This window comes from Nyctereutes procyonoides, unplaced genomic scaffold (genome assembly GCF_905146905.1).
Source record: "Nyctereutes procyonoides isolate TBG_1078 unplaced genomic scaffold, NYPRO_anot_genome, whole genome shotgun sequence".
NCBI lineage: Eukaryota > Metazoa > Chordata > Mammalia > Carnivora > Canidae > Nyctereutes > Nyctereutes procyonoides.
In genome coordinates, this window is record NW_026575043.1 from 49,859,373 (window position 1) to 49,882,471 (window position 23,099).

General features: G+C 44.4%; 1 protein-coding gene across 1 annotated transcript in view; it reads left to right on the plus strand.

Moving 5' to 3' along the window:
- Positions 1-23,099, plus strand: part of KSR2 (kinase suppressor of ras 2) — a 399,224-nt gene that overhangs the window by 148,713 nt on the left and 227,412 nt on the right. Inside the window, exon 4 of the mRNA XM_055323016.1 lies at positions 12,988-13,501. Coding sequence (XP_055178991.1) covers positions 12,988-13,501 — 514 coding nt within the window. The remainder of the gene's footprint in view (positions 1-12,987; positions 13,502-23,099) is intronic.

Consider the following 23,099-nt stretch of genomic DNA (forward strand, 5'->3'; position numbering starts at 1 on the left):
ATAGAATCTAAATGTGATATTAACCAGGAAAGCTTGTTTTCAGTTTAAAATGCCCAACAGATGGTCCCAGTTGCTCTCTTCATTCTGGAGACAGGAAGGAGCCCAGTCACAATTTGAATTGTTCTTGACAATAAAAACACTGAATATTGTCAGAGTATTTATACAGTGGAGGCAAAACACCATGCGGTTTGGAGTGGGATAGACCTGGAACTTTTTAGATGGGTGGGCATTGGGAAAGTCCTTGCTCTTCTCTGAGACTCAGTTTCTCCATCTGAAAAATGGGACTGATAATATGGCTCCCCTTAGGTGGCTGTGAGGATTAATTCAGATGTGCTGTGTGTCATGTAGCAGCCAAGAGAACGTGCTTTAGGATCGGATGGCTGGAGTTTAGATCTTGGCCTTGGGCAAGTGTTTCAACTTTTCCAAGCTCTGATTTCCTCACTAACCTCACAGAGTTGTTAAAGAGAATTAAATGTAATAAGGCACATGAGGATGAGAAAGAATGTGGCCCCAGTAAGCACTCGTGAGCATCAGCTATGGCCATTATTATAAGTGATTTGGTAAATGCTCATTGGGATGGCAGTCATCATTATCATCATCATCATCAAAGAAAAATAACAGGAGCTGGCTAGGATGTGTAGATACAGAACACTTGCACATTATTGGTGGGAATGCGAAATGGTGTAGCTCCTGTAGAAAAGTTCAGTGGTTTCTCAGAAGGTTAAACACAGAACTGCCACGGGACCCAGCAATTCCACTCCTGGGGATATCCCCCAAAGAACTGAAAAGCAGTTGTTCAGACAAATAACTTATATGCAAATGTTCGTGGCAGCACTGTTCATCATAGCCAAAAGCCAATAAATGACCATCAGCTGATGATCAGCTAAATGTTATGTGGTATAGGCCTATGATGGAATCTGATTCAGCCACAAAAAGGAGTAAGGTTCTTATATATGTGATACCATTGATGAACCTTGAAAACAGTACGCAAAGTGAAAGAAGCCAGTCACACACGGTCATGTATGAGGCCATTTATATGAAATATCCAGAATAGGTCAATCCAAAGAGACAGAAAATTAGTGGTTGTCCGGGGCCAGGAGAAGGGGGGTGGGGAGGAGGAGTGGCTGCTTCATGGGCATGGAATTCTCTTTTGGGGTGATGACAAATTTTTGGAATTCATAGAGGCAACATTGTGACTGTACCAAATGCCACTGAATTCTGTGCCTTAAAATGGTTAATGTGAAGTGCACCCTAGTTTTCTTTTTTCAAAAAACTTTTAAAAATGATTTTTAATTTATTCATGAGAAACACACAGAGAGAGGCAGAGACATAGGCAGAGGAAGAAGCAGGCTCCCTGCGGGGAGCCCGACGCAGGACTCAATCCCAGGACCCCGGGTTTACAACCTGAGCCAAAGGCAAATGCTCAACCACTGAGCCACCCAGGTGCCCCATGCACTCCAGTTTTTTTTTTTTAAAGAACTTTTTTAGAACAGGAAAGCTCCCCTGAAATTAGTGACTGGAGGTTGACCTCACGGGATCTTTTGGTGGGTAATAAGCTTGCAAATGCTGTATAGAACAGAGCCTGAGAGGCATTACTGGGTCAGAGCCCAAGCTCCCTGCCCCATCCATTCTCCCAGATGACCTCCACAGACCGGGGTCGGTGCATTTGTTTGGTTCTGCCTGGGGACGCCAGGGTTGGGGAGAGCAGTGCCCAGCGGGACCCACGGCTCGGCCAGATGCCAAGCTCATTAATGAGGTCTTAGATTAAGATTCTTGCCAGCATTGAAATGCTTTGGCAACTGTGTTTTTCATTTGTCCTTATTTGCTTCTTTTTTTTTTTTTTTTTGCAAGTACTACTAGAAACTTGAAATTCTTCCTGGGGTTCAGGTTTCACTCTTTCAGAAATTGTGGCTAAAACGAGTGTCATATTTGACTTTTGGAGAATTGGACAGCATTGCTCCCGGTGCTGATCTAGAAGGTCTTTGTAAAATGATTTAGCCTTTTGAGGACTTTCTGGATGGTTTTCTCATTTCTGGAGGGTGTCGGGAGGCTCCCTGGAAAGTCATGATGGTGAGGGATACAGACCTGGACTGGAGACCCCAATCTACCACTTACTAGCTGTGTGATCTTGGGCAACTCAGTTTCTCTGATAATCTTCCACTTTCTCCACTGCAAAATGGAGACAAGAACAACATTTTCTTCCCTGGGTCTTATGAGGATAATGTGAAGTTATGCATCTAAAATACTTAGGACACTAACTGACACAAAGTGCTCAATAAATAGTCATTAGTGGTAATAATAATTGTTACTGTTACTTTTCTTCTTTTACCAATGACTCCAGCGGAACGTTTCAACCAACATCTAAAAGTTTCATTTCTTGATGCAAACTTAGGAAGTTGAAAGTAAAAAACTTATTTTGTTGTTCCCCCAATGTATCTAATTATATTCAGTCTAATATATTCAGTCACCATCTAAAAGTTGTGTTTCTCCTTAGAAAGTGGTAAGGATTAAACTAACAAGGGTTTTGAAATAGTCACGAAAATTACAAGCAGTGGTGATGCTGGAATTGCAGACTTTTCCCTCTGCCTCTGAAGAGCTAATGCATCTATGCCTTCTGCTGCTGGCTCTGAAATTCAGACAAGTTCGAAGTCACCCGTTTGCCTGTTTATAAAATTTTAATGGGAAGGGACAAAGAAGTTAGACACTTGCCTAGACTTTCTGAAATCATTTTCTCCCCTGAGAATGGCTTTTATTTCTCTTAGTCCCTTATCGGAGAATGTCAAAAGAAAAACCCTACACCTTGAAACATCTTTAATCAATCCTCAGACCTTTCATTTCTTCAAACCTATTCCCTTCTCCCCGCCCATTTCGAGACTTGAAATAAAACGATTTTCCAGAAACGGATGATAAGATAGCAAGAGCCACGATTAATAACCCCCAGAGCACCTTGGTACCACACCTTCCCTATTTAAAATGAAAAATTACCTTTTTCCCCTCAGACTTTATTAAAAAGAGGATCAAAAGAGAGAGAAGAGTTGATATAATACAGCCCATCAGTGAAAGCACTTCTGAAGCCTCAGCAGAGAGAAGCCGAATCCCTGTCAATTGAGCAGCTGGCAATTTGGATAATGAAATGAGGCACTTGGCTTCTTCATTCCCAAACTTCTGATTTTGAAATGTAGAGGTGGAGAGGAAGAGTAATTGATGGAGCGGGGAATTTGGCAGGGGTAAAGCTGTGCTTGCTCTCTTTTCATCTCTCAGACTTAAAACCACTTTAGGGCAGGGGTTCTTGGGGCAATGTGGTGCTTTCTTGAACCTGGTACAGGTGTGTGTGTGTGTGTGTGTGTGTGTGTGTGTGTGTGTGTTTGGAGGGATTTGTAGGCTTCCGAAAGGTGGGGCAGTAGGTCCCAGCTCAATTGCAGAATGCCATGTGGCAAAAAAGGAAGAGAAATGTGTAGATTTATTACCTACTATGGGACATTAGCCACGTCCTATCACTCAGCCAGAGCTCATTTATAAAATGGGTCGATAACACCTATCTTACAGGGCAGGTAAGATGAGCGCTGAATCCCCTGAGTCCGGCAGGTGCCCTCCAAATGTTAACTTTCATGTCATGACCCGTCAGTCTGTAGTCAGTAAGTGTCCTTGGCTCCTGGCTGAGGAGTGTTTTCATTTCCTAGGGCTGCTACTACAATGCCACGACAAAGTAGTGGTTTTAAATAGCAGAAATGTGTTTTCTTACAGTTCTGGGGGCTCCAAGTTTCAAGCCAAGATACCGACAAGACCATGCTCCCTCAGAAGGCTCTGGGGGAGAGCCTGCACTGTGCCTCTCTCCTAGCTCCTGGGGGCTGCTGGTAATCTTTGGCATTCCTTGTTAGCATTTACATCTCTTTGATATCTGCCTCTGTCTTCATATGGTCTTTCCTTTGGGTCCTCCTTTTCTTATAAGGACACTGATCATTGCATTTAGCTGCCCCCTCCCCCGTCCCCTGCAATCCGGTGTTCCATCATCTTAATTTGATTACATCCAAAAAGAACCTATTAGCAAATAAGGTCCCACTCATGGATACCGAGGGTTCAGACTGCAACATGTCTTTTTGATGGATACAGTTTAACTGTAATAAATACTCATTGGCTTTTGCTTCATGGGTTTGCTTTCTATAGGACAAGGTCAGGGATATAGTCACTTGAATGCAAGTTGATTTATGTGCTTATCTCATTTTTTTGGTATATTTTTTTATTGGAGTTCGATTTGCCAACATATAGTATAACACCGAGTGCTCATCCTGTCAAGTGCCCCCCTCAGTGCCTGTCACCCAGTCACCCCATCCCCCCCGCCCACCTCCCTTCCACTACCCCTAGTCCATTTAATCCTCCCCATTATCATATGAAATAGATGTTTTACTCCCATTTTACATGAACATTTATACTATATTGGCTGGATGCCAGAAATCATGCCAACTGCTCTACTTGCATTGTCTTATTTAATCTTCACAACAATCCTAGGGAGGAAGCTCTACTGTGATTCTTAGTCTACAGTTGGAGCAGCTAAGTCACAGTGAGGCAAGGTCAGAGCAAGTTAAGTTCTAAGCTTCATGTTGCAAAGTTCAGGTGTTCAGTGCATATAAAAATTCCTGCTTCCTTGCTCGTGTTTGTTTAGAATTGATTCTTACTCTTGCAGTTCAGAAAGCAAGTCTTCTAAACACAGAGCTGTCTCTCTTCCTTCTGAGGGAGCCAGGCAATGGGTGGTGTGCTCATTCCCTCCCCATCCTGACCTGTCAGTTAGGGCCATGGGACAGATGTCTGCTTTGGAGACTCAGAGATCCAATGGGAGAGGAGACAGAGATGAACATCATGTCTTTGTCAAAGAAAAAAAAAATCTAAGATGAGCCTGACTCTTGGATAGACTTGGGAGATTTTAGAATCTCACGATCCATTTTCTCAGCCTGGAAAAATAACTTCCTCCTAGGGAGTGATCTCAGAACTCCTGGGGAGAGGCAGGGGGTGCAGGGGAGGTTCTGCTGCATCCCGGGCATCTCCTGCTTGATGTCCTGCAGGAGCCCCAGGCTCAGCCTATGTGACCCTAAGCTTACCTCCTCCTTTGTGCTCTGTTTCCTTCTCCTGTGTCTCCTATCACTGTGATCAGTGCCACAAGCCACCATGTGACCCAGGCCTGGAATCAGAAGGTCAACCTTGGCTTAGTGTCAGGCTTAAGGATGGGGACTGCAGCCCCAGCTGTCCTCCTCCCAGCTGTGTGGTCTTGAACAAGTCATTTAACCTCGTGCCTCGATTTCCTCATCTAGAAAATAGAGTGATGTTTGCCTAGTAATTGTTGTGTAGCTCTATAATTTTGTACATGTAAATTATATGACAGTGTTAGGAGCATGGTAAGTTCTCAGTAAATGTTAGCTGTTTTTGTTTTGTTTTTGTTTTTGTTTTTTCCTCCTCTGCCTGTGCCCTGTCAATGCACTTCTCTCCATCTTTGCTGCCACAACCCTGCCCCAGGTCCTCATCATCTCCCATTCACATGTTTTCAGTGGCCTCAGGCTGATCTTGCTGCTACCTTTGATCTATTTGATCCCTTTCCCATGCTCTGGCCAGATACAACTTTCCTCAATGCTCATCTGATCGTGACTCTTCCCTACACGCAGTGGGTCCTGTTGAGCAAGAATAGATGCCTACACATGAGAAGATCCTTATCATCACTTATTATCAGGGAAATGAAAACCAAAACTATCACCTCACACCTGCCAGAATGGCTAAATCAACAACCATAAGAAATAACAGGTGTTGGCAAGGATGTTGAGAAAAAGGAACCCTCTTGCACTGTTGGTGGGAATGCAAACTGGTTCAACCACTGTGGAAAATAGGATGGAGGTTCCTCAAAAAGTTAAAAAATAGAGCCACCCTGTGATCCAGCAATTGCACTACTGGATATTTACCCAAAGAATACCAAAGCACTAGTTCAGAGAGATACATGCATCCCTATGTTTATAGCAGCACTGTCTACAATCCCCAAGATAGGCAAGCAGCCCAAGTGTCCATTGAGTGATGAATGGATAAAGATGTGGTGTATATATATATATATAACGAAATATTACTCAGCCATAACAAAGAATGAAATCTTGCCAATTGCAACAACATGGTTGGAACTAAAGAGTATAATGCTAAGTGAAATAAATCAATCAGAGAAAGAAAAATACCATATGATTTCCCTCATATGTGGACTTGAAAAAACAAACAAAAAAAAAATGAGCAAGGGGAATGAGAGACAGAGAGAAACAGGCTCTCAACTATAGAGACAGACAGAAACAGGCTTTCAATTATAGAGAACACAGTGATGATTACCAGAGGAGAGGTGGGTGAGCGGATGGAGGAAATAGGTGATGGGGATGGAGGAGGGCACTTGTGATGAGCGCTGGGTGATATATGGGAGTGTTGAATCACTATATTGTACACCTGAGCCTAGTATAATGCTGTAGGTTAATTATACTGGAATTCAAAAAAAAAATTGTTGCCCACAGAACCCATGCCCCAGGGTCTCTGGAACAGCTTTAACCACAAAAAGGGCCAGGGCCAGAATACTGGACTCCAGCAGGACTTGCTGGCAAAGAGATCCCAATGGGCTATGTGATTTTTAAGCCACATGATTAGGGACATACCAGCCCCTGCCCTGGTGTGACCAGGGGCTTGGATATAACAGTGATATCATGGGCAGATCCTTGGCCTCCACACCCACACCACTTCTCAGCATTCGCCTGTTGGGAGAGCCAGCCCTTCCCTTGGCGTGAACAGGGGTTCGGGGGCCCAAGTCTTGTGGATATGGCCGTATGGCCAGGCAGGAACTTGGCTGCAATCATTTATGGTTGGGGCAGTGCCAAGTGCTCCCTTGGCAGGACCAGAGGGCTGGGGCCCAAGCCTTGAGCTTAGAGCTGCACGATGTGGCAGACAGAGCTTCAGCCTTGCTCGTTCCCTGGCCTAACGGCCAGGTGCCCTTGGCTCCTGCAGGTTTGAAGGTTTGAAGGGGCTCTGTGGGAGACCACCTCCCTTTGCAAGGCCAGCAGCAGGGGACCAGTTGAGGTGACCCCTCCCTCTCTATATCCCCCTGCCCTTAGGAGAGCAAGTCCCTGGATGGTCCTCCTTAGTCCTTCTTTCTGGCCTCAGCTTGAATGTCTTCCTCCCTCCAGGTAGCCCCTGCCACCTGAGCCACTTGTAGTCCTCCATACTCGTCATGTTGGGTCATCTTCTGGCCTTGACTCTGTTGTCCTATCTCCACCCTTCCCCCCTCCACTCTGGATTCTATTCCTCTCCTAGCGAGTTCTCCTTCAACCTCAAGCTCTGGGTGTAGGCACCACCTCCTCCAGGACGCCTTTCCCTACCCTTCCACCAGGAGCCGGGCTGCTCACCTCTGCTCTCACACACCTGCCCTTTCTCTGACATCGGATACCCTGTTCCACATGGTGGGGACTTAACTTATTTCTTTCATCGAAGTGAAGCTCACAGAACAATGGCCATTTTAAAGGGAACAGTTCTGTGACGTTTCGTGCATTCACAATGTGGTGTAACCACTGCCTCTGTTAAGTTCTCCAATGTTTTTATCACCCCCAAAGAAATCCGTGTACCCATTAAACAACTGCTCCCTGTCCCCCCTCCACCCCCAGTGTCTGTCAGCCATGAATCCATATTCTGTCTCTAGATTTGTCTGTCCTGGACCCTTCATAAATGGGATCTTACACAATGTGGCTTTTCAGGTGTGGCTTCTTTGACTTAATGTAGTATGTTTGAGGTTCATCCAAATTGTAGCACACGGCAGTACTTCGTTCCCTTTTACAGGATAATAATATTCCACTATAGGGACATACCACATTTTGTTTATCCATTTGTCAGATCAGTGGACATTGGGGCTGTTTCTGCCTCCTGCCTGTTGTGCCTGCTGCTGCTGGGAACAGTCACATCCAAGCATTCGAGTGCCTGTGTTCACTTCCTTTGGGCCTCCACCCGGGAGTGGAATTGTAGTGAATGCTGATTTCCTTGTCAGTCCTCCTGCCAGACTGCAAGCACCTTGCAGGCAGAGGAAGGACAGCCAATCCCAGGGGCTGGCATGGAGCGAGTTCCTGAGGAGCAAAGTGGATGAGTCCCGGGCATCCAGAATAGATGCCTTCCTTACCCTCCATTATCTGCCTATCGGTCTGTGCAATGTGGTGATCCAGGCTCTGTGCCAATGATGCGACTCATTTTTTAAAAAGTATTTATTTATTTATTCATGAGAGACACAGAGAGAGGCAGAGACACAGGCAGAGGGAGAAGCAGGTTCCCCTGTGGGGAGCCTGATGTGGGACTCAATCCAGGGACTCTAGGATCACAACCTGAGCCAAAGGCAGATGCTCAACCACTGAGCCACCCAGGCATCCCGATGGCATGACTCATTTGATCTCATTAGCTCACCCCTCACTCGCTCTGATATTTGCTTGTGTCCACTGTCACCTCCTCACCCTTGTCTGACTGAAGTAGCCTGCCAGCACTTGTGCCCACTTTCTTTTCCTCCATGGCACTTACTACCACTGACATATTATATAGACAATGCATTTTAAATAGCATATAATGGATAATATATATGTCACTTGTTTGTTCATTCCCCTTTTACTCTTTTTCTGCACTAAAGACATATGCTCTGTGAGGATGGGGGCCTTGGTCTTTTTTGTATTCATTGTTCTCTCCTGGTGTCTAGAGCAGTGCCTGGCCTATGAGAGGCATTCAGATATTTATGAAGTACTCAGGTGAATGAATGCATTTAATCCTCACTGTACCCTCCAACCAAGGGGGCCATGATTATTCTCATTTTACAGACCCCAAAACTGAGGCTCAGAGAGATCAAGTAACTTACCCAAAGTCACACATCTCATCAATGGTAGAATCAGAGTTTTAAGCCAGATCTCTCAGAGTCCCAGTCCCACATTTTTTTCCAGTTCCCAAGGGGTGGGGGTGAGAGCCATAGCGATAACGTCCATAGTGCTTCTCTGTGGCCTTGGACTGCAGTGTATGATTAAGATAACTTAAAAAAATAGATTTACTCTCTTAAACATGTTTTATTTAGGTTATTTGGTGATGAGTTTGTATATCCTGAGCAAATACACCAATCCAAAGTTTGCTGGGTGATGGAGAAGCTGACCTGGGCTTGATTTTCTCTGCTCCCAGTAATCAGAGCTCTTCAGCCCCTCTGAGCATGAGCTTCTGGGAGGTACAAGGGTGATGGTAGCATCTGCTACATGTACACTTCTTAGTACAAGTGCACACTCTTTAAAGGGGAGATAATGCCATATCTCAACCTCAGTGCTGAGAATCACAATATGCATAGCTAACATTCATGGAGTTCCTGCAGGTGTCAGGTGCTGGGCTAAGTAAGCACATCAGTTGTGCTGTTGCATTTATCTTCATACTGTTCCCCTGAGGCAGGTCCTATTGTTGTCCCATTGCACGGGTGATAAAGCTGACTCAGAGAGATCAGATAAGTGCCTAAGGCCACATAGCCAGTAAGCGGGTAGCCAGACATAGGGCCAAGTCACAAGACTCCAGAGCTGGCTCTTAGTCATGGGATTCACCATGTGTAACTCTAAATTTGAAGATTTACACACCACCATAGTGATGGTATGGTGACTTTGGTAGAATGTTCTGGCAAAGTCTGGGAGAAGGGAAGAGGGAGACCAGTGTCAGAAATGAGCCCTCTCTCCAGTTTCTATTCCCATTTGGCTCATCTGTGATGGCCCAGGATCCTTGATTAAGTCCCAGCCCTCTGTTTTCAGATGCATGGTTGTTGGGGTGGCACAGGCCCTGGGTTTGAATCCCAGCTCCAGTCCCCCATCTTCATCCGGTGTGACCTTGAGCCCATCTTCATCTCTGCACATCTATGTCCTTATTTACAAAGTAGAGATCAATATGGCCCTTTGCACACAGAAAAATTAAGTAAGATGTAAAGCGGTCCAAATATAACAAGTGAAGAAAGCAGATGACAAATCATTAAGATCTTATGGCATTTCTTAAAAAAATATGTACAGAAAACCATCTGGCAGGCTCCACTGCCAAACATTAATAGGGATGGTGGTTAGGCTGTGGAGCTACATTGCCTTTTTCCTTATCCAAATTTTCTAATTTTTCTATAATGAATATATAATAACCAAATGAGTAGTTTTAATTGAAAATGGGGCAGTGAGTCAGTGTTCATGAAAGCACTTTGCAAACTGTCAAATGTTCTATAAATTAGCTCTTGTTATGGTGCTTATAGTAATTATTATGTTTATTGCTAGTTGGCCATGAGCTGGAATTTGTTTCTGCCCCTCTTCTCTTCTTTGGCCTGTGATGGGAGGGCCCTTCCACCAGGTCCTGCTTTGTCATGCAATGATTCCCCAACTACTTCTCTCCATCTTTGCTGCCACTCCCCACGCAGGGACCAGCATCATCTCTTGCCTGGCACACTGCAAAACCCTTCACGGGCTCTCCTTGTCCAAACAGGATCTTTGAAAAAGGAGCTTTCTATCAAAACTCTCACTGGCTTCCGATTGAATGTGGCATGAAATCCACACTGCAGTTTGGCCTGTGGTCCTGGTGGTCTGTCCCTCACCTGTCCTTTCACGCTCTCCTTGGGCCACTCATCTCATTATCACCATGCCTTGGTGCTTACTGCTTTGGAGAAGGCACCCCAAAAAGGTCCCCAAAAAGGGACCTAAGAAAGTGCCTACCCTAACCTAGATGGATTTGGAGCCTGTCTACCTGGTCTTCTTTGACCCTCATGCTTTTGTATCTCTTAGCATGGAGTTTGTGCAGAGACCACATTGGTATTTACCCCTCCAATACGGCAAATGAGTAAAAAAAAATTAATGCATAATTGGATTTTTAATATTTATTTTTTTGGTTTAACTTAAACCAGGGCCTTCCTACCTATGTGCTTTTGTCCTTTGACATCGTCCTCCCCTCGCCCCACACCTGCCATGGTCTTTCCTTGGTTCTTGGCAATCCCCTTCTTGTTCTCAATGCCAGCTTACATGTCACTTCCTTAGGAGGCTGAGCACTCCACCTGAAGTCAGCCTCACCTCCAACATTTTTATTTTTAATTTTTTCATTTGAAATTTTTATTGACCTAATTATGCATTGATATACAGTCATAAGAAATAATGCAGAGTGATTCTGTTACAGTCTGTTCAGGCTACTATAACACATACCACAGAATGGGGGGTGGGGCTTACCCAACAGACATTACTTCTCCCAGTTCTGGAGGGGAAGTCCAAGATCAGGGTACTGGTGGATTTGGTTCTTGTTGGGGATCTTCTTCCTGGCCTCTAGACAACCACCTTTGAGGTCTCACATGGCCTTTCTTTCCTTGGACCACCTGTGTCTTCATCTCCTTGTAAGAGCACGAATCCCACCCCGAGGGCTCCACCTGTACCACCTCGTCGTAACCCAGTCACCTCCCTAAGGTCCCAACTCCAAGTACCATCACCTGGGGGTTAGGATTTCAACGTCAGAATTTAGGAAGGAATTGAACACTCAGCCCGTAACAGATCCCCTATACCATTTGCACAATTTCTCCTAATTGCTAACTTTGGTGAAACTGTAGTACAGCATCGCAACCAGATTATTGACTTCAAATGCAACCTCCTGATCCTTTGGATTCGTTCAGGTTTCCACAGTTTTAGTTATACTTGTGTGTGTGTGTATGTGTGTGTGTGTATTTACTTCTATGCAATTTCATTACTGGGTAGGTTCACATATCCTTCACCCCAGTGAAGATAGCAGACGGTTCCAACAGTGCACACGTCCCTTGCATTTGTCCTCTTATGGCCACATCCATCTGCCTCCTGCCTGTGTCCTCCATCTCTAAACCCCAGCAACCATCAATCTATCCTTCCCCTCTAAAACATGGTCACTTCAAAAATGGAACATGAATGGGATCTTCCAATATGGAACCTGGGGTTGGCTTTCTCTACCCAGCACAGTTTTCTGGAAAGTCACCCAGGTTACTATGTGTTCGATAGTTCATTGTTTTTCATGGCTGCATAGCGGTCTATGACTGACATGCCCCACAGCTTGGTGACCATCCACCAATTCTTATCATATCTTACCAGTTCTCTTATCACATCTATTCTGGTCCCCACCCCACCCCCAACTCCCTACCTGGCACTCATCCTCCTCTGAAATCCTTTCATGGGTGTCTTTTCTTGTCTGTCGTGTCTTTCCTTTGCAGAACTTTTAAGTCTAGGGTACCAGGGAGCCTGGACTGGGTGTAATCTATTACACCTTTCTCAAGCATAGTGCCTGGCACATTCAGAAAGTGTTGGGTGAAGGTGTGCCCAAGCTCATGGCAAGAGCAGAGTTGGGAGAAGTGTGCAGTGGCTGAATAAGTGGGCAGGGAGTGACTGGGGACGAACTTGACCTCTGCAGAATTCATGTATCTCATTTGGGGCTAGCTAGTAAAATTGCTTTGGAAGGGAAAAGTTATCCTTGAAAATCCTTTAAATCACCTTGAAGTTGCTGGAAGTAGGATCCTTGGAAGCTCAAAAGGCGAGAATTAACTCCTTTGCTTGTCTGGACATTTGAATTGTGGGCTCCACAGCCACAGGAGAGATGGGGGCAGGGCTGTTGAATGAAGATTATGGGGAGAGGGATTTCATTCTCTTTTTGGAGGGGCCGAGGGGAGATGAATTTATGTAAATGGGTATGCAGTATAGTGAGCACACAGTGTAATGTGCACACACAGTGCAGTGTGTATAGGATGTCATGTGCATATGGTGTAAGATGCAGAGCTATAAGACATGTATGCTGTAAGGTGCATAAGGGTAGCATGTATACACAGTGTGCTATATATAGGATGTGATGTGCACAGGCCATAAGGTACATTCACTGTAACATGCGTACATGGTAGGGTGCGTACAGTATAACTGGCCAGGCTTTCTCATGGCTTATCTGTTGTCTCTCTGCTCCTTTGTTCCAACTCAGGAGGCAACCTTTCCAAACAAGACTGGACCATCCAGTGGCCCACCACGGAAACGGGGAAGGAGAACAACCCTGTGTGCCCCCCGGAGCCCACCCCGTGGATCCGCACCCACCTCTCCCAGAGCCCCAGGGTCCAGACCAAGTGTGTCCAGCACTACTGTCATGCCAGCCCCTCACCCGGGGCCCCCGTGTACACTCACATGGACAGGCTAACTGTGGATGCCTACCCGGGTCTGTGCCCGCCACCGCCACTGGAATCAGGCCACCGCTCCCTGCCCCCGTCGCCCCGGCAGCGGCACGCGGTCCGCACCCCGCCACGCACCCCCAATATCGTCACCACCGTGACCCCACCTGGCACACCACCCATGAGGAGGAAGAACAAGCTGAAGCCCCCAGGGACCCCACCGCCCTCCTCCCGGAAGCTGATCCACCTGATTCCAGGTTTCACTGCCCTGCATCGAAGCAAGTCCCACGAATTCCAGCTGGGTCACCGTGTAGATGAGGCCCACACTCCCAAGTAAGTGTGTTTGGTGGGTGCCCTGGGGCTCCTGAACCCCGGGGCTGTCAGGGGCTGCCCCATGGCCTCAGGACCACCCCTTGTGCACTTGCATTTCCTCTCTTCAGTGGAATGAAAGGTGGCTTTTCCTGGAGGGCCCATGAGAAAATGAAAAGCATTTCCCAGAAACAATCCTTTTTATAACTATGGATTCTCTCATGTAGGGGGCGGTAAACCATCGCCTAGTGGCCAGATCTGCATTTATTGACACAGCCAGGTTCATTTCTTTGCGTGTTGTCCCGTGCGTGCTTTTCATGCTGCTTGGCTGAGATGGGGATGGCCCGCAAAGCCGAAAGTATTTGCCATCTGGGTCCTTGACAGGGAAGGCTCACTGGCTCCTGCAGAGCTGGAGCTGTTGGTGCCCGGAGAAATAGGCTGTGAGCTGCATATCTAGCCTTATATTTTCTTAAAAAGAGTAAAAAGGAACAAGTGATATCTTTATAATATGTGTCATTTAATCTAATATATCAAAGGATTACCACTGCAACATAGAATTGATATAAAATATTAACACCGAAGTGTCTTCCATTCTTTTTCCCATATGAAGGCTTGGAGATCCAGTGTGTATTTTACACCTACAGCTCATCTCAATTCAGATTCCCTGCATTCTAAGTGTGCAGTAGCCCCATGGGGGCAAGTGGCTGCTGTACTGGCAGCATGCATGTGGGACATGCTCAATGTTTCTAAAGAGAAGGCATGGTCAGGTCTGCTTGGGGTCAGGGGTGGGTCAGAGAGTGGAGAATTAGACTATCAGAGCAAAGGACTTCATACAGAAGCTTAGGGTGGACCTGTAGGCACCCAGGGGAGACAGTCATCAAAGTGGGTGCAATATATACATGGCTGTGGTTTGGGGGGTGGATCTTGCTGCCAGCAGAGGGTGATGTGGTATCTGTAGCTACATACTGGCTAGTGGAACGGACAGGGAAGCCCTCTGCAGGGTCCCTCGGAAGCAGGCTGTGGCCTGGGTCCCTTACATTGTTTTGAGGTTCTCAGTATATTAAAATGGAAGGAAGGCTATAAACAGGTTTACGAAAGTGGGTAGGATGTATTAAATATTTACACTTGAGCAAAATTGCCATTGAGGCATAGAACAGAAAAATGATAATTTATAAGCTTTAGGAGATACCATAAGGCTTCTAAGTCTGGCACCTGTTACATATGAGTCCTGGATCTCTGCTCTGGGATCCCTGCAGCTAGGATGTGGGGGATCAGTGCACAGAGTTCCACTGCACGCCAAGGCCTGTGTGGGGGCTGAGGCCAGCTAGAGACAAAGTGTCTGGCCCAGGCTTCTGTAGGAACAAAATGGAGAGGCACTGGCTGGCTGCACCTGACCTTCACTTGGCTTCTTGTGACATTGCAAAGGCTCTCAGGGATTTTCAGACCCCCCACCCCTTAGCTGTACCCATTCCTCTTTGACTCAGGCTGACTCTCTGTCTCAGCAGATATGCAGAGGGAGTCAGGGGGCTTGCCCCAATCTCAGACCTTCTCCCTTCCTCCTGTCTCAAGCAATAGAAAGCCGTGATGTGGCTGTCATCTGTTACTTTTGCAACATGGTCCCAGCATCCTCTGGGACTCACAACTGACCCCTTCTATTGCCCTTGATCATCCCTCAGGGGGTTCAGAGTAGCCCCTGCCTGTGAGGGTCTTCACTGTTTGAGCCAGTGTCTTATGAGCTCTCATCACCATATGCAGGTGGATCTAAGACATTGATTGTTAAGTTGCATCCTGAGATAAATGTAAAATTTGTATGTCTTAGAATTGATGAAATGTGGTTTATTCTCATCTCTGGGCTAGTTGGTGGGGGTATGATGGGAAGCAAAAAAAGACATAGCCTTGATCTTGTAAAGTCTGACATTAATCAAATAACCACACATGAATATTGTAAAATTGTGTCCAGTAATTTCAAACAGTGTTACAGGCTATAAAGATGCAGTGTAGGGCACCATCAGAGCTTATGACCAGATGGAGCTGATCGAGTTTGGGGTGGCAAGAAGGTGAGTGAGGGGCTTGGGGAGAGTCTGGTTACACAGAGTTCCCAGAAGTGATGTTTAGGCTGAAGGCTAGGGAACAGTTAAGATGGAAAAGGAGTGGAGGTGGAGGGCATGGGAGGTCTTCCTGCCAAGAGGTGTTAAGGGGTCATGATACATTTGAGGAATCGACAGGAGGTGATGGAAGGCCTCTGTGGCTACAGGACCAAGGTGTATGATGCAGGAGGAGGCTCCAGAGTTAGGCAGGAGGCAGTGCTATTCACGGCAGCCCCAGAGTGGAAACAGCACTATTGTCTATTGGTGGGTGAATGAATAAACCATATGTGGCCTCTGTATCCAGTGAAGTATTATTTAGCCATCAAAAGAAATGAAATTCTGACACATGCTTCAACGTGGATGAATCGTAAAGACAGTATGCTAAGTAGAAGAAGCCAGTCACAAAAGGACAGCTATTGTGCAAATACACAAAACAGGCAAATTCATAGAAACAGAGAGTAGAAGGGTGGGTGCCAGGGGCTGGGGGAGGGGAAATGGGGATTAGTGTCTATTGGGCACAGAGTTTCTGTTTCAGAAATGAAAAAGTTCTGGAGACAGGTGGTGATGATGGTTGTACAATATGGGAAAGTACTTAATGCCACCAACACTGTACCCTTAAAAATGGCTAAAATGGTAAACTTTATGTTGTATATATTTACAATACTTGACAAACTTTTTCTGTAGAGGGCCAGATAGTGAATATTTCAGGCTTTGCGGGCCATATAGTCTGCACCTCTGTCATTATAGCAGAAGCAGCCAGAGTTAATAGGTAAATAAATGGACATGACAATGTTCCAATAAAACTTTACTTGTAAAAAAATAGGTGCCTGGCTGGGTTTGGTGCCACAGGCTATAGTTTGTGCTATCAGAAGCCATGCTATCGAAAGTGATTTTTCCTTATAAGGCACTGGGAAGGTCTTCAGGGTGGAAGGCATGATCCCATATGATGGTCACTCATGGTCTGAGGCTGTGGTTTCTCCCAGCTGTGCATCTCCCTCATCCCTCCCTGTGCTGACCACCAGGTGTCATGAAACTTAAAAGAAGGTAGAACTCATCTCTGTAGACACATGATCTTTGTTCTATAAGGAAGGGCTGACCTTTGGGGGCTTTCTCTAGCTTTACTGACATATAATATTATGTACATTTAAGGTGTGCAAGCTGATGATCTAACACACAGAGGTATTGTTGTAAAATGATTACTACAATGACATAAGTTTTTTTGTGGTGGGCGTATTTAAGATTTATTCTTTTAGTAACTTTCAAGTATATAATACAGTGTTGTTAACTGTAGTCACTAGGCTGTACATTAGATCCCCAAAACTTATTCATTGTGTAACTAGAAGTTTTCATCCTTTGGCCAACATCTCCCCATTTCCTTCAATCCCTGGCAATGACATTTGACTCTGTTTCTATGTTTGATGTTTTTAGATTCCACATACAAGTGAGATAATGTAGTGTCTTTCTCTGTCTGACTGATTTCACTCAGCATAATGACCCTGAAAGTCTATCCATATAGTTGCAAATGTTAGGATTTCCTTCTTTTTTATAGCTAAATAATATTCCAGTGTGTGTGTGTGTGTGTGTGTGTAACATTTTCTTTATCCATTCATCTGTCGATAGACACGTAGGTTGCTTCCATGTCTTGACTACTATGAATAGTGTTACTATAAACAAGAGATTGCAAATATCTCTTCAAGATGGAAATTTCATCTCCTTTGGATATATATCCAGAAGTAGAATTGCTGGATCATATGGCAATTCTATTTTAATTTTTTTTGATGAACCTTTGTACTGTTTTCCATAGTGGTTGCACCAATTTACATTCCCACCAATGGTGCATGATGGTTCCCTTTTCTCCACATCCCTACCGGAACTTATCATCTCTTGTCTTTTTGATAATAGCCATTCTAATGGGTGTGAGGGGAAGTCTCATTGTGGTTTTGATTTGTATGTCATCAATGAGGAGTGGTGTTAAGCAGCTTTTTGTTTATCTGTTGGGCATTTGTATGTTTTCTTTGGAAAGAATGTCTATTCAGGTTTTCTGCCTATTTAAAAATCAGATGATGATTATTTTTTGCTATTGAGTTGTAAGAGGTTTTTTTATATAATTTGGTTATTAATGCCTCATCAAATTTGCAAATATTTTCTCCCATTCTACAGATTGCTTTTTTGTTTTTTTTGATTGTTTCTTTTGCTATGCAGAAGCTTTTTAGTTTGATATCATTATGTCTGTTGATTTTTGCTTCTGTTGTTTGTACTTTTGGTAGCATATCCAAAGGAGTCATCAAGGAGCTTTCCCCTGTTTTCTTCTAGGAGCTATAGTTTTGGGACTTATCTTTAAGTCTTCAATTCATTTTGAGTTAATTTTTGTGAATGGTATAAGATAGGGATTCAGTTTCCTCCTTCTGCATGTGAATATTCAGTTTTCCCAATGCCACTTATCCTTCCTTATTGAGTGTTTTTGCCTCCCTTGTCAAATATTAGTTGACCATATATACTTGAGTTTATTTCCGGGCCTTTGATTCTGTTCCATCAGCCTATATGTCTATTTTTATGCCAGTACCGCACTTTAAATGTGAGCCTTTCCCCAGACCCCTGAGGGATTTACTTTGTCTGAATAGGGTTGAATCATCTACTTTTTCAAGGCCTTTTCAAATTGACCCGTCCACCATAGCTGTTTTAGAAATTGTCTATCAGGTTTCAGGCCAAGTTCAGGTTGGCCCATCAGAGTTCTTCTGTCTAGTTTAGCAAGTTCAACACTTCCTTGAAGAAAATACTTCTCCTGGCTCACCTCATGAGATGCTGAGATTTATGGCATGGAAGCAGCAGAGTGGTCAGTTTCATGATGTAGAGATGCAGTGTGACCACTTGGCCTTGGACCAAGCCATTAGATCCACAGGGCTATTAGGGTACCTGGCCTTTGGGAGTAAAAGAAATCCAAGACAGAGACAATGGCACTTTGGACTGTGTGGGCAGGGGAAGCAGGGGAAGAGATTAAATCTAATCTGGGAGCTTTAGGAAAGGTTTTTACAGAGACATTAGTTGAGTTCCAATACGTAGACTGTTAACAGCCAATATTTGCTTTGGTTTGAGCTAGTCCTGGTTCTGCAGGGGAGTAGCCCTGTGACCTTGGGCTTAGCCTGAGTGTTAGTTTTCTCATCTTTGAACCAGAGGGGTTGGAATACGTGTATGCTATTGAATCTGTGGTCATGACCCATTTGTGGATGGTGGCATCAGTTTAATGGGCTGTGACCAGCATTAAGGAAATGAAATAGAATAGCCTAGGCTAGATATTGGGATGTGGTGAGGCTATTACTGTTGTTTTGTGAAACACACATACATATATTTGTGTGTGTGTGTTTATATATCTTTCTTACTCTGGAGGTTCTTTCTACTCTGGACAGCTTTGATGCTAGAATAAACCCATCAGGGATTAGATGAGAAGGTTTGAGAAGCCAGCCCTTTATCCTGAAATTACTCAACTCACTCTGTTTTTTTTTTTTAAGAGATTATTTATTTATTTATTCATGAGAGACACAGAGAGAGAGAGACGCAGAGACATAGGCAGAGGGAGAAGCAGACTTCATATAGAGAGCCTGATGTGGGACTCCATCCCAGGATCCTGGGATCATGACTTGAGCCAAAGGCAGACACTCAACCAGTAAGCCACCCAGGCACCCTTCATTCTGGTGTCAGTTGTCTGTTTCATGTCTGCTTTTTTCCCTCCTCCAACCTTGTACCCCTGCTGGGCATGGTTCTTTTTTGCCATCTTGGCTGTTGCAAGTCTACCTTTATTTGCCCTTAATGGATGAAGCAGTTTCAGAAGTCACAGGTCTTTCTGAACAGATCTGAGTCTTGCACGACCATTGATTTTTGTGAATTTTCAAGCCCCCACACCCTGGTAGGTTTCGGGTTGGTGGAAGGCTAGATTTTAGACTCTTTACCCACAGCATATCTGTGGTGGTGTGTATCAGATGGTGTGTTTGAGCTCCATTCCTGTCCCCAATAATATACCACGGGCATTTGCAGAAAAAAAGCATGGCAAGAAAAGAAAATATTAGCCATAGCACATCTCTCACCTCCATTGGGAGCTGTGGTATGGTGGAAAATACCAGAACTACTATAAGTCATCTTATCAAAACCATTTTTCCTGCCTAGTGTTCATTCTCAAAGTCCTATTTACTCTTTTCTTTCTTTCTTTCTTTCTTTCTTTCTTTCTTTCTTTCTTTCTTTCTTTCTTTCTTCTTTCTTCTCTCTGCATCTGAGTTAAGTGTGTGGTTTTTCTTTTTTTTTTTTTTGAAGATTTATTTATTTATTCATGAGAAACACAGTAGAAAGAGAGAGACATAGGCAGAAAGAGAAGAAGGCTCCCTGAGGGGAACCTGATGGGGGGTTTGATCCCAGGACCCTGGGATCACCTGAGCTGAAGGCAGATGCTCAACCACTGAGCCACACAGGCATCCCTGTGGCTTTATCTGTATGGTATTAGTAAAAGGCACACACACACACACACACACACACACACGTGTGTGTGTGGGGGGAGAAGAGACTACTCTTTTTTCCCCTTGGTAAAAGCAATACTTGATTATTGGAAATTGAGACAACACAGGCAATTTGATGAGGAAAGTGGAAAGTATATGCCAGTCCTTTGTTTTCTATGCAGACGTGTGTACATGTGTGTATAGAATGTATATACACATATATACACATACATAGTGTTTTTTCAACAGGGCTGAAATCATCCCCAGGGGAGCAAAAGTCAGTTCTTGGAGGAGGAAAGCAAAACAAAAAAAAACCCCAAAAAACAAAAAACAAAAAAACACCCAAACCCAAACCCACCTGATATTACAATAGTTTGTGGCCCTCCAAAAAGCCGCTTACAGAAACAGATATATGGTATATTTGTGGTATTAAAATTTCCTTGGGGGTTAGGGGTGACAGAACAAAAATCCAAAAAGTTTCCTTACAGGGTCATAATGAAAAAAAAAAAAAAGATTGAAAAACACTAACATGACCCTCTGGCTATATTCCTGTAGATACAGGTGGACTTAGACATTGGAGGTTATCAAGAGTCTCTCCAGTGTTCCTCTTGGTCTTTCTCCCTCTGGCTTTGTGGCCACACTTACACGGCTCAGTTGGCGCCAAGGCCTTATGGTCAGTCATTTGGAAAATTAAGTCCATACAATCTCAGGGACTCTGGTCATCTTACCTTCCGTCTAGGGATCCCATGGCCACGCTAATGGAAAAAGGAAAAACCTAACAATTCCAATGCAGGAGTAGTTGTATGTTCTATCTGCCTGTGATACAAATGACTTGCTTTCTCTTGTCAGGGCATCTGAAAGGGTAAATTGGCTTTCTAAAAACTAATCCCATTGTAAATGCATGGGAGACACTCAGTATTCAAGAGGAATTCCACTGTGAGCCCCGCCCTTTCTTGCAAATCTTTTTTTAAAGGTGATTGTCAATTACAGTTTTAATTACGAAAGGCATTCCCAGACACATCTTTATTTTGAAAATACAAGCAATATAAAGTGTAAGCCATCCAAGGTCAAAGTCCCCTTTCCCCTTGCTGTAGAGAGAGGGGCTGTGACTGCTGGAATACTTTGATGGGAATCCTTGCATAAACACACATACTGTGTTTGTATGTGCATATATTACATATTTAGCTTACTTTTTTCATAATCAGAACCACACTCTATACATTTACTAAGGTGCCTTCCCTTGGTCAGTCCTATATAAATATGAATATTCCATTTGTAACCTTCTCACACTTTTAGAAATTCTCTTGTTTTCCCCAGACCACATCTGGAAGGGGTCTTTGTACATGCCTCTGCTCTCAGACCTCTATACTGTATACGTAGACACATTTCACCCCTACCCTTTTGGGAGAGCGCATGGAAACTCTCAGGTGGCCAGCAAGTAAGGGAACCGGGCTGGATGAGACCCACCCTCATCCTCATTCTGGTTCCAGCGAATTCAGATTCTGTCCATGGCCTGGGCTTTATCATTTGTAGGTAGTAGGAGCAGGTTAATTATGTACATAAGATTTCAGGAGGGATCTTTTTGTTTGTCTTAGAAAACTAATTATGTGCAAACACTCAAACTCACTGACACATTCCTATAGATCATCGTGCTGATTATTACAACAAACTCTACTGTATTTGTAAGGGCAAGAGTGGAGTGATTAGTTTGCATATAATAGTATATTCATTTAAAAAGGGAAGGTTTTTGCCATGCTCATGCAAGGGGTCCTTTTAGGTCTAATTAAATATTCAGACATGTGATATAAGTCACACCTGGCATGAGTTTGACCTTGGAGGATGCAGAGCAGCCTCGAGTGTCTTTTCTGCAGGTCCTCAGGGGCTACTTTTCCTTGTCCCCAGCTCTAAGTGGCAGTTCAAGGGTAAGGTAATGAGACCCAGGTTAAGGAGGTATGGGAGCCATCCTGACTCAAGGGGTAGTAGCTCTTGTAACAGCTCCATCCATGTGGCTCCCAGGGGGCCCTGCAGGGAACATGCATAGTTAGGAGAGTCCTACAACTCAAGGGTCCCGATGGCTCTGGATCCATCCTCAGGTATTTCAAGTTCATGGCAAGCACTCCCAGTCCATAAGCAATCTACCAACCAGAGGCAGTTCAACCACAAGCAGTGCAGTCTGCTAAAACAGTTGACATTTCCACTTTAGGGGGTATTCAGAGGATCAGACCTAAAGAATCAGCTCAAGGTCAAATTTCCTTTTGCGGAAGATGAAAAGGTTGTGTTCACTCTTTCCCATAGTTTCTCTTTAAAAATCTTGTAAGGTGGGATCCCTGGGTGGCGCAGCGGTTTAGAGCCTGCCTTTGGCTCAGGGCGCGATCCTGGAGACCCGGGATCGAATCCCACTTCGGGCTCCTGGTGCATGGAGCCTGCTTCTCCCTCTGCCTGTGTCTCTGCCTCTCTCTCTCTCTCTGTGACTATCATAAATAAATAAAAAATTAAAAAAATAAAATAAAAATCTTGTAAGGTGGAATTGTCACCAATTCACACTGCATTTCTTATTTTGAATCAGTGAGGTATTTAATGAAATCTTTTGTAATTTGTATACTATTACATAATATGTATATTCTACATAACGTAATTTATAAATATTTCCAGGAGAATCCATGCTTATCAAGTTTTTAAGGTATTGTTACTATTTTGCATAAGAAAGTTCTGTTGACAGCCCCATATTCCTGGCCAGCATTGACCTAATGTCCCCTCTCCCAGATTCCAGGTTCCCTTTCCTAGGTCTGGAGCAAGAATAGGCTCCTACCCTCATTGAGACCTTTCTTTTCTCCTCAAGCTGCTGAATCTGTCAGTCCTGTGATGAGGCCATGAGACTCATTTAAAATAAGTCTGGTTTTCTAAATATCATCAGAATCATCTCCTTGTATTTGCCCCAGAGGCTTATAAAAACACCAGTGAGGCATCGTTCATCACCACATTTCTACTGACATAGCAGCTTATAAGTTCCACCATGAAAAATTAGCTCAGCAGTGTGCTTATTTTATCAGAAAT